Source organism: Cotesia typhae, unplaced genomic scaffold, assembly GCF_013202065.1.
Source record: "Cotesia typhae breed Kobodo isofemale line unplaced genomic scaffold, CoteBio_Ctyphae contig_4, whole genome shotgun sequence".
NCBI lineage: Eukaryota > Metazoa > Arthropoda > Insecta > Hymenoptera > Braconidae > Cotesia > Cotesia typhae.
The window spans coordinates 8,988,808-9,006,792 of record NW_027423748.1 but is presented as its reverse complement, the minus strand read 5'-3'; the positions used below and the strand labels follow the sequence as shown (position 1 = coordinate 9,006,792).

Genomic DNA, 17,985 nt, shown 5'->3' with positions numbered 1-17,985 from the left:
AACTAAAAAATAAAACTGAAATGGCTGACGCGCATGATAAAAAGCGGGAAATTTAAACACATAAATAAATATTTAAAAAATAAAGTATGTAATTACTTTTTTTATTGAACTAAAAATTTATAAAATTTATATTTTTGTTAAAATAACAAATTACATAAGCAAGTTATTTTTTGTTTAAGATAAATTTACTTTTTTTATAATTTTAAAATTTTACAAATTTTTTTTATGTGAAATTTAATTTTATTTTATAAAAATTATAATCATAACAATAATAACAATAATGAAAATAATAATAATAACAATAATATCTTTTAAATAAAAATAAATAAATAAATTTCAGAAAAAAACACCAATTTTTTTTTTCAAAAATTAAGAACTCAAACATTAATTATTTTGGTCACGCATAAATTCATTAGAATTATGCTGAGTTAATCGAGACTCCCTACCAATTTCATTAGACTCCCTTGATTGCAGAGATTGGCCAAGTCTGGTAGCTATTTGCTGTAAAGCGTCTGCAAAGTTAGGCTCCATATTTCTATCATTATTAGTTCCTGTTCTGGAAACCAAATTTCTTCTTTCACTTACGCTATTGTTATTATTATTATTATTATTATTATTATTATTATTATTATTATTATTATTAATATTATTATTATGTATCACAGAATCTAAATTAGCTTCACTATTTTCAGCTCTGGTCCTCGAAATATCATTAGAAATATTACGAATAGTCGATAAATATCTCAAATTGGTCATATAAGGCAAATGTCTGGAGTGGGCCATAGAGTTGCGCCTAGCAATGAAGTATCTACTTCCACCACTTCTGGAGTTAGCTAAAATTCCATTCCTGACACTTTCAATTTGCCGTTCAATATTATTGATCCGGTGTTGCTGGATCCTAGCTCTGATCGATACAATTTGATTAACAATTGCTTCGCGAAACCGACTATGACTCTGACTCTGACTATGACTGCGAATCTCTTCTCCATTGACAGGAACAGAGCGATTAACGCCAGCAGAAGCCGAGCGAGTTTGCTCGGCATTTCTTTGACTTCGTCGCATCAACGAAGCTCTAATAGCCATCGACATTCTAGCATGATCATATCTGTTGCTGGAAGCCGAGCTATGATTGTCATTCTGATTCGCTACATTTACCGGATTGGAATTAGAAAGATGATCAGGCTCCCGGTAAGGCGGAACCGCAGGTCTCAGAATCATAGACTCGCTCTGAGAACCCATTCCTGCTAATGGAACTCCGAGCACCATCGGAGAATTCCGTAGCGTGGAATTGTTATTGGCACTTGATTCAACACCAGTTCGCGCCAGCTGCTGACTTGTCCTTGACGCTGACAATTGAGGGTACCACCAATTCAACGAGCGACTTGCGTTAGAATGACTGTTCAGTGCTGCTAGATTTTCAGGATTTTGTTGAGCAGTTTGAGGAGGTTGATTTTGAGGCTGAGGCTGACGAGGATACCCAGGCCGATACCTAGAAGCAGTACGAGCTCTCATGACATTGTCCCGGCGACTGGAACCGTGAGAGTGCTGACGCTGTTCATTGGGAATAAAATGCCGGTACATCTCCAATTCCGCTGGAGTCAGCTCCCGAGGGTCTGAGTTGACTCGATGCACGGGAATCTGAGCGTAAGAGCGAGCTCGAGGCACCAGAAGACTCTGAGACTGGTTCATCAGCTGGAGCATCTGCTCGCGGAAGTTTATCTGCTTGAAAAGATCCGAAGAGCGGAGCTTTGACTTCTCCACTACTTCGGTTCTTTTTTCTACCGGGTCGTCCTTGAGGTCGCTGATGTCCGGCACCACCTGTTCTTCCTCGCCGACAGTCACGGGACTCTTGAAGGTGTAGATTATTTCAGAGAGGCTCTCGAGCACCTGGACTGCGGTCAAACGGCGGCTTGGTTGGAGAACCAGCAGATCTCGGATCAAATTTATTGTTTTTTCAGACACCCGGTTGTCTGGAGGAATATGATAGTTCGCGGCCTTTATTTTCACGAACAACTGGGTCGGAGTGTTGTCGTAGAACGGAAATTGCCCGTAGAGCATCGTGAATAGTACGACACCCAACGCCCACATGTCTGACGGCTTTCCTAGGTAAGGCTTACCGCACAGAACGTCTGGTGATATGTAAGCCGGTGAGCCTCGTTGGTCTTTGAGAAGGTCGTTCTCACTGGCTAAGTGCTTGCCCAAGCAGAAGTTTGTTATGGTTACCTAAAAAAAAATAAATTTTTTTTGTTATTTCATTCATAAAAATAAATATTTATAATTAAAGCACATACTTTTCTCGTTTTTCTATTCAATACTAAGTTTCCTAATTTTAAGTCCCGGTGAACTATATTTTTTTTATGCAACTCCGCGACTATTCTAACAGTGTCGGTGAATATCAGTAAACTCTCTTTTTCAGAGAGTTTTTTCTCCCGAATTACATGATGTTGGAGATTTAACAACTCTTCGTTCCGTGGATTGAAGTCATGAGCCGTAAGGCAGTCAAGAACTAAACAAAGTCTTCGTACAACTCTTCCAGTATAAATTCGAGTTTTTCCAACGACTTTCTCTTCTAATGCAGAGTCCTGAAATTGATAAAATTAATTTTATTATATAAATTTTGCTACTTTAATTTTTATAAATTAAAAAAATTTTACCTTAAAAAATCCGTGATGATGAATAACACCATCTTGATTTTGCAATAAGCTCAGTAGAGAATATTCAGCATGCAGAAGCATTTTTCCTTGACGATCATCCTGGGTTTCATCTTCGCCATCGTTTTTAAGAGTAAGAATTTTAATTGTATAGTACTTATCAGTCCTGACTTTCCTGGCGAGACATTGAACAATACTTCTGACCGGAGAAGTTCCAATAAGCGGCCCCAGGATGTAAGGCCCGGCGCGTTTAATTGTCTTTGGATTTACAGGAGTTCCGTAAGAGGGTACTGGGGTCTTAAAATCGAGCTCGTCGTCCTGAGACCTCCAAGTTTCAGCTCTCTTATTGGAGTCATTTTTATTACTAGAATTACTCAACTGACTAGGCTCTACTTCAGGTACTCTTTGAGCTTCTGAAGCAAATAAAATAGAGTTAGAGCTTGAACTAGGACAAGACTTTGGCTCCGTCCTGATGAGACGATGTTGGCCCAGCAGACACTCGACTCTTGGATTTTCCGTCTCTCGGTACTCGGAAACTGAAGCGTACTCGAGGGAACTCGAAGCTAAAGACATCGCCTGGACAAGGTGGATGTCTGCTGATCCATCTTCGTCTATTATTGGCAATGTGTTGGATATATTTTCTATGTTATTGTCGCTTTCTACAAACGGGACCTCGATGTTCATTGGAAAAGTGTCACCGTCGGTGTCGATTGTCGAAGGATCCATTGAAAGCGGGTCACTATCTGCTGGTATTTCTCCACCTTCTGGCTCAGATGTTTCCATTGGCTCGTAGACTGACCCATTTTCCATTCTGCTTTGAGAGTTGTTCAACTGCTCTACTATTGCTTCACTGTCCATGTTATTGGTCAATTCTGTTGAAAAATTAGATTAATTAAAAAAAAAAAAAAAATTAAAAAAATTTGTTCCAAAAAATTATTTTTAAAAAATAGCATTTTTTATTTTTTAAAATTTCTACATGTCAATTTTTTTTTCCTTATTTTTTTGCTATAATTTATTTGCTAAAAAAATTATCATATCTCTCAATTTTAGTACCATAGCTCCTCAAATAAAATAAAGTAAATATTGAAATTAATAAACATCTGAAAGCTATTTTAAAATTTTATGTATCAAAAAAATTATAGTAAAAAATATTGACCTAGTAAAAATTTCAATAAATAATTGATGCAATTATAAAACAAATTTTTTTTGTAAGAATCAATTAATTTTTTTTAAAGAAAAAAAATTGTCAGCTGTCTAGCAAGATCCGTTCCATATTAATGTTAATTTTAATTATGTCTCACGCAATATGTTTATCGTTTTTAATCATAACATCACAATTAATAAATAGCACATAATAACAGTAATTATAAATTTTTGACAGATCAATTGAATTGCTTTTTTTAATTTTTTTTACCATGATATTTAATGGAACGTCACAATTAATTAGTAAAATTAATAAATTACCTTTTATTATAACTCATAACTTTATACACTCGTTACTTGCCACTGATTCTGATTGCTATAACAAATAGTAAATTACTGAGTTTTATTTAAATTATTGCTCCATCACTTTCATAACTTACATGTAAATTTATTGAGTTCTTAATTTCTTACATGATTTTAGATTATCCAGGACTTTTATTCACACGACTGCGAGAAATGCACTAAGTACACGTAAAACAACATACAAGTCATCAACTACAAAGTCAAGTCAACAAATAAAACATCTATATTGCGTACGCGTAAATAGTAAGTACGTGTTGTACGACGTGTATTTTTTAAATAAACGGTAATGATGGTGTACTTTGATGCCGACTGATGTTATTCATATATATATATATATATATATATATACATTATATATAGACGTATCATTTTTTTTTAATCATAATTAGAATTTGAATTTGCGCGCGCCTAAATATAGAGTTTGCATATATTTAAATGCTTATTATATGTTCGACCAATCACATCACGAATAAATTGATGCCAATTTTATATTAAGGATTCTAAAAAAATTTTTAATATCTGTCAACTTCCCCTTATCCCTAATGGGTGTTTTTATGTGTGGGGTTATCCTAATAATGGGTGTTTTTATGTGTTGAAACATCAAAATAATATTTTTTACCCCTGACATAAAATTAATGTTTTAAAAATAAATTTACACGTACTTAAAACAAAGTAAAATAATAGTAAATGTATATGACGACTCAAAAAACATAACTGGTGCAAAAAAAAATAATTTAAAAAAAAGATATAATTATTTTAGTATAATCTTTATGTTCAATTAATAAATTCAAATATACAGCGTGCCATGGGTGAAACAAGCAAATAGCAATAATATAACAAATATTTATCAATTACTGAAGATTGATAATAGTATTTATTTATTTAAATCCATTGTACTTTTAATTACTCACTTCACTTAATTATTATCATTTATTGTTATTATTTAATATTTTTTATAACCGAGTTTGTCAACGGACTTATTTTTACATGCAAACATTTATTTGTGTAGTGATATAGATTTATTTCATTGAATTTTGCATACTTGGTATACAAATAACAATGCTTCCAAAAATCAATGTAAACATATATATATGCAATAATATATATTTATATATATTGGCATTACTCAAATGCCAATGCAACGATTTTATAATCAAATCTATTACTAAACAATTGTTCTCTTAATCTCTCTCACTCTGTTCATCCTTTTTTTGTTGTTTATAAATTTTGAGTTATTACAACAGTGACATAAAAATACAATTTAGACATCAGATGTATAATTATTATTATTATTACAATAAATTATTGTATAATTCGAAGACCAGTAGTTAATTATACAAATTCTATAAGTTATAATATGATAAACAGTCTTCTTTCAATGTAACTTGTAATTAGTTACATTAAAATGTATGTGTAAATGTGTAAAGACAATGATTATAATTTTTTTTTTTTCTGAGTCAGTAAATCAGTAAAACTTTATCACTCGTCTATATTTTGTTTTGTTTCTTTCAATTGACAAATATCTCAATTTAATTTATCCAATTTACGGACAAAATAATAAAATAGCCACGAACAATATTACAATTTATAAAAAAAAATTATTATAAATTTACAATCATAAATGTCGATAAAAAAATGAATATTCAGTATTTATATTTATTATAAATATATTTTTTTTCAATGCATGATATTACGACTATGTGTATTTTTGTCATTATCACTAATCACTGGTTCATGCTCTGGATTATGCCTCAATCACAACAGTAAATAATTACAATTTAAATTTATTTTCATAATTATCAGTGTTTTCTTTTTTTATATTTTTTCTTTTCTTCGTTATTATATCGCGTTCCAGATGCCACAAAGGTGTATACCGGCAAAAGGTCCCACCTCGGATGCCATAAGAGTGTATAAAAAAATTTTATTTTTTTTTCTAAGTCCAAAAAAAATTTTTAGTTTGAAAAAAAATTTTTTTTATGTATTTTTGCACATTTTATGAAAAAATACGTTAGTTTTAAAAAAAAATTTTTTTTACACGCTCTTATGGCTCTTGGGACTCACGTCAAATGCCATAAGGCCATGTAAAAAATTTTTTTTTGGGAATCAACGTATTTTTGTACAAATCGTGAAGAAATGCAAAAAAAAATTTTTCTCCAAACTAAAAATTTTTATGGACTTAGAAAAAAAAATTAAATTTTTATTATACGCCCTTATGGCATCAGTAACACGATATTCCAATAAAAAAATTTTTTTTTTATCGAGTTATTTTAGCAATCATTACTCGTATTGTTGTTCACGCACGCACGCACAAATAGATCTCGTAGTATATAAATACGTATTTATTCTTTCTATATAACTTGTGTACACTCAATTTATTTATTTATTGATAATAATAATAATAATAGTAATATTTATAATAATATTAATAATAACAAGTGTACATCAAATGTGTATAGTGGTCTAACATATAAATATATACACAAGAATATGTGCAGTTTGTTATAACTGCACAGATTTGTTCTATAAGGCGCGAGAAAAAATATTTTTTTTTTTTTTTTTTTTTTTATGTTCTTACTCTTACTTTTACTTTATTAATCGTTATATTATTACTGATTATTGATAAATTTTTAAATGAAAAATATATATGTATATATTTTTGTAATTATTTTTTTTATTTTTTTTAAATATTTTATTCTATTGTAATAAAGAAAACTAGACGTTCAAAAATTCGATAATATCGCATTTCTGAAGGCACTTTGTTTTCCTAAATAATTATAAATGGTTTCTTATAAATATAATTATTATGTAATTAAAATATATTGTTATTTATTTGAGTAATTTATTAAACTCTATTATCAAATTATTTCAATCTCAAAAAATATTTATCAAAAAATTTTACTCAAATAAATATTTAAATTTAAATCACATAATTGTTACTTCATTACATATATATTTGTTGTATATATAATAAATTACATAATAATTTCAAAAAAATAAAAATATTAATCAATAATTGTAAAGAAAAATTTATTATTGAATAATAATGTTTCAATTACATAATAATTGTATTTATAGGAAACCGCTTATAATTTTTTTGGAAAATAAAGTGCCTTCAGAAATGCGATATTATCGAATTTTTAAACGATTAGTTTTTTTTTTATTATAATAGAATAAAATATTAAAAAAAAAATTTTTACAAAAATATATATATTTTTTTTAACTTAGGTGAAAAAAAAACACTATAATAAAATGTATAAATTGATATACAAATACACAGTCATATCTTAGTTTTTTAAAAACTAGAATGTAATTTGCGCCTGAATATATTTTCATGCTTATGATATATTTGACCAATCATGTTACGAATAATTTCCAACACATTTTTTATAACGCTTCGTTTATGAGGCGTGCAAAAAAAAAAAGAAAATAATTTTCTCTGCAAAAAAAATCATAGATAAAATTTTGCTCAAATAAATATTTAAATTTTAATTAAATAATTATTAATTAATTAATGACATATAGGTTTATTATTATAATAAACTACATAATAATTTCAAAAAAAGAAAAATGGAGAAAATATTTTTTAAATACTAAGAAATGATTTCTTAAATCATTAAAAACGTTTGTCCAAGCATCTGAACAATAATCTGGATCACGTCGAATTCTGGCTGTAACCTCATGAGTTCTCCTGCTCCCCGGTCGTCTCCTCTCATTTTGTTAACGTTGATTAGCTTTGCGTTTATTGCACGCCTCATAATATAAATGTATATATCTATACACATTTTATTATAGTATTTTTTTCCTCATTTCAGTAAAAAAAAAAAATATATATATATATATTTTTGTAATTATTTTTTTTTATTTTTGTAATAAAGAAAACTAGACGTTCAAAAATTCGATCATATCGCATTTCTGAAGGCACTTTGTTTTCCTAAATAATTATAAATGGTTTCCTATAAATATAATTATTATATAACTAAAATATATTATCATTTATTTGAGTAATTTATTAAACTCTATTATCAAATTATTTCAATCTCAGAAAAAAAATCGAAAAAAAAAAAAAAAAAAAAAAGAAAATAATTTTCTTCGCAAAAAAAAATTTTACTCAAATAAATATTTAAATTTTAATTACATAATTGTTACTTAATTACATATATATTTGTTATTGTAATAAACTACATAATAATTTCAAAAAAAGAAAAATATTAATAATAATTATAAAGAAAAATATATAATGATAGACATGATTAAGTAATGAGTAAAAAGTGTTACACACACAGACTCCACATATGAATATTATATATTTAGAGCCTAATTAATTGAATAATATATAATATATCTACCATAATTCGAAAAGAAAAAAAAAAATGATTAATTTATTAACCATTAGATTACTTAAAACCTGGATGACATACCTGCCAGGTGATCATTAAACTTGAATAGTAGAAAATCATTAGATATCAACATTTGAAATGATGAAAATTTCCCAAAGTCATTGACAGATGATTGCACTCTATGAGTCATCATAACATAAGTCCAACTGCTGGTTATAATTAAATCTTTAATGATTAATAATAAAAAATATCGAATAATTAGTAAGGCTGATGTCTCTGGAACTGTCTAGGACCCTGGGCGTTGCCTCGTGGCTTATTGACAGCTGTCGTATAACTCGCGTGGTTGTCGAAGCTTTCGTACCCCGGGTAAGAGTCGTAATTGCTGTAGTTTTCATCGTAGCCTCCGTGGTATCCGTTGGTGTACTCGGGCATGTAATTGTAGCCACCTCCGTAACTGTACCCATACCCGAAGTTCCAGAATCCTTGGCGGTTAACCTCTGGGTTTACTTTAACTTTTTTAACATCAACCTCCTTACCGTTTATCGTCTGCTTGGGCGCTTTCAGCAGCTTGTAGACGACGTCCTTGGAGTCGAAGGTGATGAAACAGAAGCCCTTGCGCTGGTTCTTTGTCTTGTCAAAGGGTGCCTGTAGCTCAACTACCGTTCCAAATTGACTGAAGTATGCTTTTATGTCGTCATCGGTCATGTCTGGTGTCAGTCCTCCAACAAATACTTTTCCGTGCTGTGCTTTTTTGCTCACACGTTTAGGGTCCACCTGTTAATTATTCACAAAAATTAGATTTTTGACTTCTAGATACACAATTAAGAAATGACCTTGTATCTTGAGAACTATTGACATGTTTAAAAATATAAGCTCACCCCGACATTACACTCATCGAGACCTTTCATTTGAGTACCCACATCAATTTTTCATATATTTATATGTTTTTATGAAAAATATATAAAAATGCATGCGGGTACTCAAATGAAAGCTCTTGATGAGTGTAACATCGGGATGAGCTTATATCTGAAAAAACGTTAATATTTAAGAAAGTAAATTGCAATTTAACAAAATTCATTATTTCATAAAAAACTAACCTTGCGTTTGTTGATGTAATGCTCACCAGAAGCCAACAATTTATCAATAGTTTTAGGGTTAGTAAAAACCATAAAAGCAAAACCACGTGAAATGCCGGTATGTTGATCCATTTTAACGGTTATACTTTCTATTTCTCCAAATTTACCAAAATGCTCACGTAATTCTTTATCAGTAGTGTGCCGAGACAGACCACCAATAAATAATTTACGCTCATCGTCCATACCAGGTATACCAGCAGTTGCTTGTTGCTGATTTTTAGAATCCATTGACTGTCCACCATTATTACTACCGCTTCGTTGCATCGTTCCGGATCTCTGTTGCTGATTTTGATTGTCCTGTGTGTTATAATCGTTATCAGTGTGATTTCCCGAAGAGTTTGAGTTCTCAACTTGATTTTGATAACAGTCAACAGCCGCCATAGCTTTACTTTCTTATGCCTTCTGATTTCGAGTTACTTTTTTTTTATGTCCCTTTCTTTCGTTGCTGTCCGTGTTCGTACTCGTAGTTTTTTTTTCTTTTTATTTTCGCTACAGACGCACCGTGTACCGACACACTCATACACACAACAAGAGACTAGTTTCAGCACTTATTATCTCTCTCTACTCTATCTGAAAGTATCAAACACACGTCCGGCTACTTAATAAAATATACTTAATAAATTTTTATTGCAACTTTTACTTTATTTCATTTTTATTTTTTTAATTTTTAATTTTTAATTATTTTAAACCCACATTTACAATCCAAAAATAAAAATAATAAAAAAATAAAAAAAAAAAAAAATTCCACCATACTTTACATCAATTAAATGAAATAAAATAAAATAAATGTTTATTCTTTTTTTTATAATTTATATTTATATTGATACAGATGATTAATTATATAAAAATGCAATGCAATATGTAACATACCTTATTAAATATATTTTTTTACTCGAATGCGGTTTTTTTTTTATCGTGAATTCTACCGGTGTCGAGAGAGTGGTATTTCGCCTGCGCAAACCCCGATGAGCGATGCCGACCAAGATCTTTCACCAGTTAAACTGTAGCTTATTCTCTTTGTGTACTGGTAGTCTTTAGCTGGTAGTTCGGCTTCTCTCCTTCTCTCCCACACACTTTAAACCAGCCAAGCTCAAAATATATGTATATAAACCTGAGAAGTTAAAACAAAGACAGTGATAAAGATGAAACTATATGCCATTAGATCCAACTCTCAGCTACCAGCAATGACAAGGACAAAACACACTACGAGCTACGAATAACAACCAACACTTTAACTCAAAACTCAAACTGACTACTTATATAAAATTAAAATATAAATATATAAATTAAGTAAGTAAAGATGGATGACACTTACACTTATTTATCATATGTGTACACACGTCACATTTATATTACACTGTCTATGGCGCTAATTTTTTTATAAATGTAGCACATATTTGATAATTTTAAAAATTTTATAAAAAATAAATTATGGTAAAAAAATTGACATTTATAAATTAAAAAAAATACAATTTTTTGGAACAAATTTTTTTGTTAAATAAAATTAAAAAATTGTCAACTGACAGCTAACTTTAATGTCATTTTTTATAATACTAAAGTTAGCTAATTTTATTCAATTATAACAAAAAAAAATTTCATGTGGAATTTTTTAAATTTTCCACATGTGAAATTTTTTTTTAATAATACTGAATTTGGCAGTCAGCTGTCAATTTAAAAAATGTTTTTAACAGATTAATTACAATAAAAAAAATGCTTCTAAAAATTTTCACTTGTAATTTTTAATAATTTAATTGCTATAAAATTCTAAAAAAATGTTTAATATCTGTCAACTCAGTGTTATATTTTTTTTAAATAATTTTTCAATAAAATTTTTAAATGTCGCCTACCTTAATTTTCATCATTATTCTTTTCTCCTTTTTCTCGTGTATGTACAGCTTGATTGGCCAGGCAGCTTTGTTTTTTTTTTTTTTTAATTCTTTGCTGACCAATGGGATTGCCTTCAAGTATCTAATCTAAAAAGTTAAATTAATTTTTTTATGATTTTAATTGTCAAGATAGTTATTTTCTGACAGATGGTTTTATAAATACAGTCCTGTCAAAATAATTAGCTGGTTAGTTGATGAGTCATTTTATTTTTTGGAGGTAAAATTTGCCAAGAATCAAAAATTAGTTCAGATTTTTAGCGCTAGAGCAAACATCCTGTATTTTAAATATTAAAGCGCCACATTTCAACTTGGTGAATTAGAGAAGCTTTTTTTTGCTACTAGGTGGCGTTGGTGAATTATTTGGGAGGAACAAGACTGTTGGGAAAAAAAAGACATTTCATCCGGTGTTTACATTCAAGAGCACGTAAGTTTTCTGTGGTATTAGTAATTTTTATATAATTATGTTTTTATAATAATGTCAATTAATAATTGTGATTATTGGAGTCAAATTTTATATTTTAGTTGTGAAATAATTTTAATACGTCCATAAAATTAGTAGACGTCATCGAGCTGTCAAATCTTGAAATTATTGGCTGAAGAGTCCTCGGAAAAATCAATTAGCATTGTAACGGTCAATGACAATTTAATCGTTAATTCTGTCGTGATTAATATCATTTTTTATTGAAGAAAATTTTGTATGTCAGAATTGTCAAGATAGTTTGGGTTGACATGACATTTTATTAAAATTAGATGATATTGATATTGACAGACACAATTTTTATGGTGCTGAAATTGAGAGACATCTGATAATTTTTAGAAATTTTCTAATAAATAAATTATAGAATTTAAAATTTATTTAGAAGCTCTAAAAAAATATGAAAATTTAGTTAGCTGATATTTAAAAATTTTTATAATTTTTTTCATTGAAAAAATTGTTGCTAAAAAAATGAGAATAAATTTAGCAGATATTTATTAATTTTCAGAATTTTTTAACAAATAAATTATGGCAAAAATAAATGAGAAAATTTAATTTTATTTAACAAAAAAATTTTATTTAAAAAAATTGCGATTTTAATTTTTTAAAATTTCTACATGTAATTTTTTTTGTAATTTATTTCTTAAAAAAATTATTAAATATCTGCTACTTTAATTTTCATAAAATTGTAAAGTATCTGCCAATTTCAATGTCACAATTTTTTAAATTTTTCTCACAAAGTAAAATAAAAAAAAAATAAAAAAAATTACAAGTGCAATTTTTTAAAATTTTGATTTACTAAAAAAAAAAAAAAATTAAAAATTGTAAAAAATGATCTAATTTTAATATAATTAAAATTAGATGACTGGAACAAGGAATAGACGTCGAGTACGTGGAGCATAAAGTAGATGAGAGTCGAGCAGACGCGATTCTTGAGTGCTTAGAAAACGCGAGATATAAATTTGATATATTTATTTGATAAATATAATAATAAAAATAATGATAATGATAATTTTGCGCGTGCGCGTTTATTAACCTCGAGAGCTTTGAATTTTCAGCTCAGCTCAGTCGCTCTAAGATGGACGGTGGTGGAGCGTACGGTGGTGGAAAAGCTGGTGCACCCTTCGACCCAATTGCATTTGTACAAAGGCCTCAAGTAATCATAAAAGCAGTATGTTTGGTGAGTAATTATTATCTATAATTATCCTTGACATAAAGAGAATACTTAGGTACCTTCAATTGAAGCAACCACTCTATTTATTTGACAGTGTTTTTAAAAGTTTGAGGATGACATTGATTCAATGAAGAGAGAAGATATTTCTGGTCCCCACCCTCTTTCATCTGCCCTCCGCCCTGACGATGGGGTTGTTCTATTGATTTTTACTGTGTTAACGTTTTCATTTTCCCATCTTTATTTATTTATCTGTTAATATTTATTTTGGCTTATTTATTTTAGGTGAATAAATAATAAATTTAATTTATTATCACCTGGTTATTAATTTTTTTATCAATTCTCATGACCTCACGTTTCAGTCGATTGTCAAATCGATATCAATGCTCTGGAGTGGGAGACTAAGAATGCAGAATTCAGAGCTGCTTTTTTTTAATTCTTTGTGTCTTTCTTTATCTGTCAATAAAATTTATCACATTTAAATACAAGAATAATTAATATAAAAAAAAAAAAAAAAAAAAAAAAATTAAAATATTTTTTCAACAATTTGAATATTTTTATTTTACAGCTTTTCTCGATAATTGTCTTCGGGTGTATCAGCAGCAAAGGATACAGAGAAGATATCAATGGAAAAGAATACTGCCTTTATAATAAAGACACAAATGCTTGCCAGTATGGTGTTGGCATTGGCGTTATTGCATTTTTAGCATCTATTGGGTTCCTTGCTGGCGAGTATTTGTTCGAGCAAATGTCTTCTGTTAAAACTAGAAAGCATTATGTACTTGGAGATCTTGGGTGAGTTATTAATACACACGGAAATTATTTTATACAGTTATTGAATTTTATAAATCACTACATCCGTTTTAGAAATAAATTTTTTTATATATAGGTATACAGTTTATATTATGGTAAAAGCTACGATATTGATTAGTGAACATTTGTAATAGGGGAATATAAAGTATTGGTGTGATTTTTGTAGTAGTATCCGTTGTCATACTATCATCAGTTGTCAGATTCTAAGGATTAGTAATTTAATGCTTTGCTAGTACAATAAACAAGCGATGATAAACTATATTAGATATTTCATAATTACTGTGCATTAATATTAATTAAAATACTTCAATTAAATAATTTTTCATTTAGCTAAAAATTTTTATTTGAATGAAAATAATAATTTAAATTCATTTTAAATTTTCAATGTAATTTATTTATTATTTTTTATTAACATCTGCAATTTACAATAATTTTATTCGGAAATGCTCTATCTCTAAATACATAATTAAGAAATGACCTAGTATCTTGTGGACTAATGACATTTTTAAAGATATAAGCTCATCTCGATGTTACACTCATCAAGACCTTTCATTTGAGTATCCGCATCAATTTTTCATATATTTATATATTTTATATATATATATATATATCTATATATCAAAAATATATAAAAATGCATGTGGGTACTCAAATGAAAGCTCTTGATGAGTGTAACATCGGGGTGAGCTTACATTTTAAAAAACGTCAATATTTAAAAAAGTGAAATTTAATAAAAGTCATTAAAATTTTTTTAAATACTATTAACAAAAATAAAAAAAAATTGTGAAGAATCTAATTTCTTATCTTTGTAATAAAAATCAATAAAAAAAATATGTAAGACTGTAAATAATCTTATTAGGTGTCAGAATATAAGTAAATAATTAAATTTAAGTATAAAAATAAATTACTAAAATTTTAACTATTTAAAATTGACAGATTTTCTGGATTTTGGGCATTTTTATACTTCGTTGGATTTTGCTATCTGACGAACGCCTGGAACAAGTCTGAAACACCCAAAGATGGTTACGGAGTTAATAATTTACAAGCAGCTATTGCATTTTCATTCTTCTCGATTTTCACATGGGTAAGGACAAAAAATTGAAAACTTATTATTATGATATAATAATTATGCATTATTAAATAACTAATAACAAACGATAACAGATAATTTAATAATGACGATGCGTATTGTTATTTTCAGGCAGGAAGTGCTTGGTTTGCATTCCAGCGATTCAAACAGGGAACAGACGCAGCATTTGCACCGAGTTACGAAGCGGATCCAGTCGGCGGTGCTGGATACACGAGTTATCCCGACGCGACGGACGCGGCTTATCAAGAGCCCGGGTATCCTCAACAGCAGCAGCAACAGCAGCAGCGAGGTATGGGCGAGTTCCAAGCACCTGCTTACTAAAGAGACCATTGATAGTTAAAAAAAAAAATAAAATTAAATAACAAAAAAAAAAAAAAAAAAAAACAAGAAAAAAAAATAAATAAATAAATCACAGAAGATTATTTTGAAAAAAATAAATAAAAATGCACAGAGGCACAGCCGTTCACTTACTTATATTATCGAATGAGACTAAATTTATAAACGCGACCTTGGTTGCCTCTATGTTAAATAGTTGAACATTCTTCATAAAAAAAAAATTTATTTAATAAATAACGTAGTACTCATTTTTTCATATCGATACTTGTAATTATTTTATTTACAATTATCTAAGCCATAGGTTTATTATTTATTTATTTATAATTTATTATTACTTATATAGAATTGCTTTTGTATATTTACAATTAACTTTTCAAAGTAACAAGTCCTCGAGCTCCAATTTTTTTTTTATTTAATATTATATACAGCGTACTTAATATTTAATATTTTATTATTAGCAAGGATCATTACTGTACATTTTAAAACGTGAGTTATAAACAGGCCTCATTGCGAGCATGTAGAAGATAAAAATAAAAATAATTAAAAAAAATTACAAAAAAAAAAAAATATTAACAAATATCACTTGTGTTGATAAATTTTAATTGATGAAGATAACTATGGTGATAATTTATTAAGATTTCACTTTGAGTGTGTACGTCTGTAAGATTTTTACGCATATGCGTAATTAGATAAAAAATAGACTAATATATGGACATAAATAAATATATATTTAAAGAGAAAATAAATTTAAAAATAATGGTGAATCTTAATGAAGTTATATAGTTTGTTGAGGTACATCTTTATCATTAATTAGTATCGTACTGTGCTTTGTTTCATTGTTTTCGGAATCTTGTCACGTAGTTATTGAGAGGTGAGATCAATTGTCACGTGCAGCTAAATTTAGTTATTATTATTAATAATTTAATATTACGATTGTTTTTAAAATGTGTATTATCAAAAGCTGTGCAACGAAAAGTATTTAAATTTTTTTTTAGCGTGTAGTGATATATTTATTAAGGTGTGTCAAAATGTAAGTTCCATGGAGAATCTTTTAAAGGGTTCTCCACGAAAGTTACATTTTTGCCACAACCTAATATTTATTATTATTATTTTAATTATTAATATTATTATTATCATTGTAGGTGAATAAAAAAATATTATTAGACATTAAGATAAATAATTTGTTTGATCCGTAAAGATTATAAAGATTAAAGAGCCTTCCGATGTAGTAAAAGTTACCAACGAATGAAATAATTGTTCAGCTTGTTAAAATAATTGCGAAATTAATAGTTGATCTCAATTGTAAACTACTCGTACATCAATGTAATAAATATATTCTAAACTGACCATAAAACTGAAGAGAATAATGAAAAAAAAATATTTTCAAAATGAATAAATTTAAATAGAGGGTTTGTTTTAGTTACGCATTTTATTTTAATGAGCGATATAAAATTACTCGTATGCAAACTTACGTACAAGTTACATGGCAATGCCGTAGTAAGATAAATCAGGTTTAAATTCACATAATTGAGAGTTAGAAAAAAAAAAAAGTTTAATCTAGACTATAAAGTTTACTTAATTAAATAATCAATTATTATATGCATCCTGAGAGCAACTATTGATTATTGTTATTTTTTTTTGTTCATCTCTGGTCACGTATGACCGTCGCCAAATTTTTTTTTTTTTTTTTATTTAAATTTTGAAATGTTAAATTGCGACTTTCATTCAAATGAGGATTATTGTTTTTTTTTATTTTTTTTTAAATAAAAAAAAAAAAATTAAAAATTTTTTTTATTTTTTTTTAATAAAAAAAAAAAAAATTAAGAAATTTTTTTTTATTAAAAAACAGTAATCCTTATAATTGAATGTTCAATCAAATTTGTTACCAACAAAACTAATTCTTGTACCTGGTTAAACGTATCATTTGAATTTATGATTTATTCCTTGGATTTATTGTAAAAATTAAGTACTTAAGTTGTAAAAAATCGGTGTACTTGCTATTAATTAGAGCTGTAACATTACATGTGCCGTCGACCAATATAATATGATAATAATAATCATAATAAATATATTATTGATTATTATTATTGAAGATTGTGTGAATAAGCAATAGACGGCACGTGTCAGCTCAATCAACCACGATTGTATGGATGATTATCATATAATCGATAGTATTATTATTATTATTTATTTTATTATTATTATTGATATTATGTTATATTATATTAACTTGCGCATTATCAGTAGAGCAACAAAAACGAATGTAATAAACATATAAAGAAATAATTATTTAAAAAACAAATGTAATTCACGATGAAATTTAGCTGTAACATAAGCATACAAATAAATAAATTAAAATATATATGTAATTAATGATTATTAACGATGTTGCGGACACAGACTTTGAAATTACTCTGATGTTAATTCACCAATTAGTTTATCGTTTTCTTCCCAAACAAACTCGACTTAATTAATGTATATCTGTATACTTATTTTATGTTTTTACCAATACGTTGGGTATTATGAATAATAAAAATATATAAATATATAATCATGTAATTTTGGCTTATTTATTCAATTAATT

General features: G+C 28.0%; 3 protein-coding genes across 5 annotated transcripts; 1 reads left to right on the top strand and 2 right to left on the bottom strand.

The window, feature by feature from the left end:
- Positions 1-85: 85 nt before the first annotated feature.
- On the bottom strand, positions 86-4,360 carry LOC141526953 (uncharacterized). 3 transcript variants are annotated; one of them, XM_074242126.1, is made up of 5 exons: positions 4,266-4,360; positions 4,116-4,170; positions 2,655-3,523; positions 2,292-2,582; positions 86-2,223 (listed from the first exon to the last, which is right to left on the bottom strand). In XM_074242126.1, the coding sequence occupies exons 3-5, from the start codon at positions 3,507-3,509 to the stop codon at positions 385-387; spliced, it is 2,985 nt and encodes a 994-aa protein (XP_074098227.1). In that variant the 5' UTR covers positions 3,510-3,523; positions 4,116-4,170; positions 4,266-4,360; the 3' UTR covers positions 86-384. The 3 variants fall into 3 exon arrangements, with proteins under 3 accessions (XP_074098227.1, XP_074098224.1, XP_074098225.1); XM_074242123.1 differs by having other exon boundaries at positions 4,235-4,353; XM_074242124.1 differs by having other exon boundaries at positions 4,116-4,190; positions 4,235-4,309.
- A 548-nt stretch (positions 4,361-4,908) lies between these two features.
- On the bottom strand, positions 4,909-11,602 carry LOC141526954 (RNA-binding protein squid). The gene is made up of 4 exons (XM_074242127.1): positions 11,478-11,602; positions 10,501-10,741; positions 9,592-10,200; positions 4,909-9,268 (listed from the first exon to the last, which is right to left on the bottom strand). The coding sequence occupies exons 3-4, from the start codon at positions 10,009-10,011 to the stop codon at positions 8,753-8,755; spliced, it is 936 nt and encodes a 311-aa protein (XP_074098228.1). The 5' UTR covers positions 10,012-10,200; positions 10,501-10,741; positions 11,478-11,602; the 3' UTR covers positions 4,909-8,752.
- A 319-nt stretch (positions 11,603-11,921) lies between these two features.
- Positions 11,922-17,960, top strand: Syngr (synaptogyrin). The gene is made up of 5 exons (XM_074242708.1): positions 11,922-11,940; positions 13,050-13,171; positions 13,731-13,957; positions 14,912-15,059; positions 15,177-17,960. The coding sequence occupies exons 2-5, from the start codon at positions 13,070-13,072 to the stop codon at positions 15,384-15,386; spliced, it is 687 nt and encodes a 228-aa protein (XP_074098809.1). The 5' UTR covers positions 11,922-11,940; positions 13,050-13,069; the 3' UTR covers positions 15,387-17,960.
- Positions 17,961-17,985: the final 25 nt, after the last annotated feature.

Excerpts from the sequence above, each read along its gene's own strand:
- LOC141526953 (XM_074242126.1), bottom strand. The coding sequence starts at position 3,509 with ATGGACAGTGAAGCAATAGTAGAGCAGTTGAACAACTCTCAAAGCAGA. Across the intron at positions 2,583-2,654 it reads ATCATCACGGATTTTTTAAG|GACTCTGCATTAGAAGAGAA; the intron begins GTAAAATTTTTT and ends TATCAATTTCAG. Across the intron at positions 2,224-2,291 it reads TGAATAGAAAAACGAGAAAA|GTAACCATAACAAACTTCTG; the intron begins GTATGTGCTTTA and ends ATTTTTTTTTAG.
- LOC141526954 (XM_074242127.1), bottom strand. The coding sequence starts at position 10,011 with ATGGCGGCTGTTGACTGTTATCAAAATCAAGTTGAGAACTCAAACTCT. Across the intron at positions 9,269-9,591 it reads ATTACATCAACAAACGCAAG|GTGGACCCTAAACGTGTGAG; the intron begins GTTAGTTTTTTA and ends AATAATTAACAG.
- Syngr (XM_074242708.1), top strand. The coding sequence starts at position 13,070 with ATGGACGGTGGTGGAGCGTACGGTGGTGGAAAAGCTGGTGCACCCTTC. Across the intron at positions 13,958-14,911 it reads TATGTACTTGGAGATCTTGG|ATTTTCTGGATTTTGGGCAT; the intron begins GTGAGTTATTAA and ends TAAAATTGACAG. Across the intron at positions 15,060-15,176 it reads TCTTCTCGATTTTCACATGG|GCAGGAAGTGCTTGGTTTGC; the intron begins GTAAGGACAAAA and ends TGTTATTTTCAG.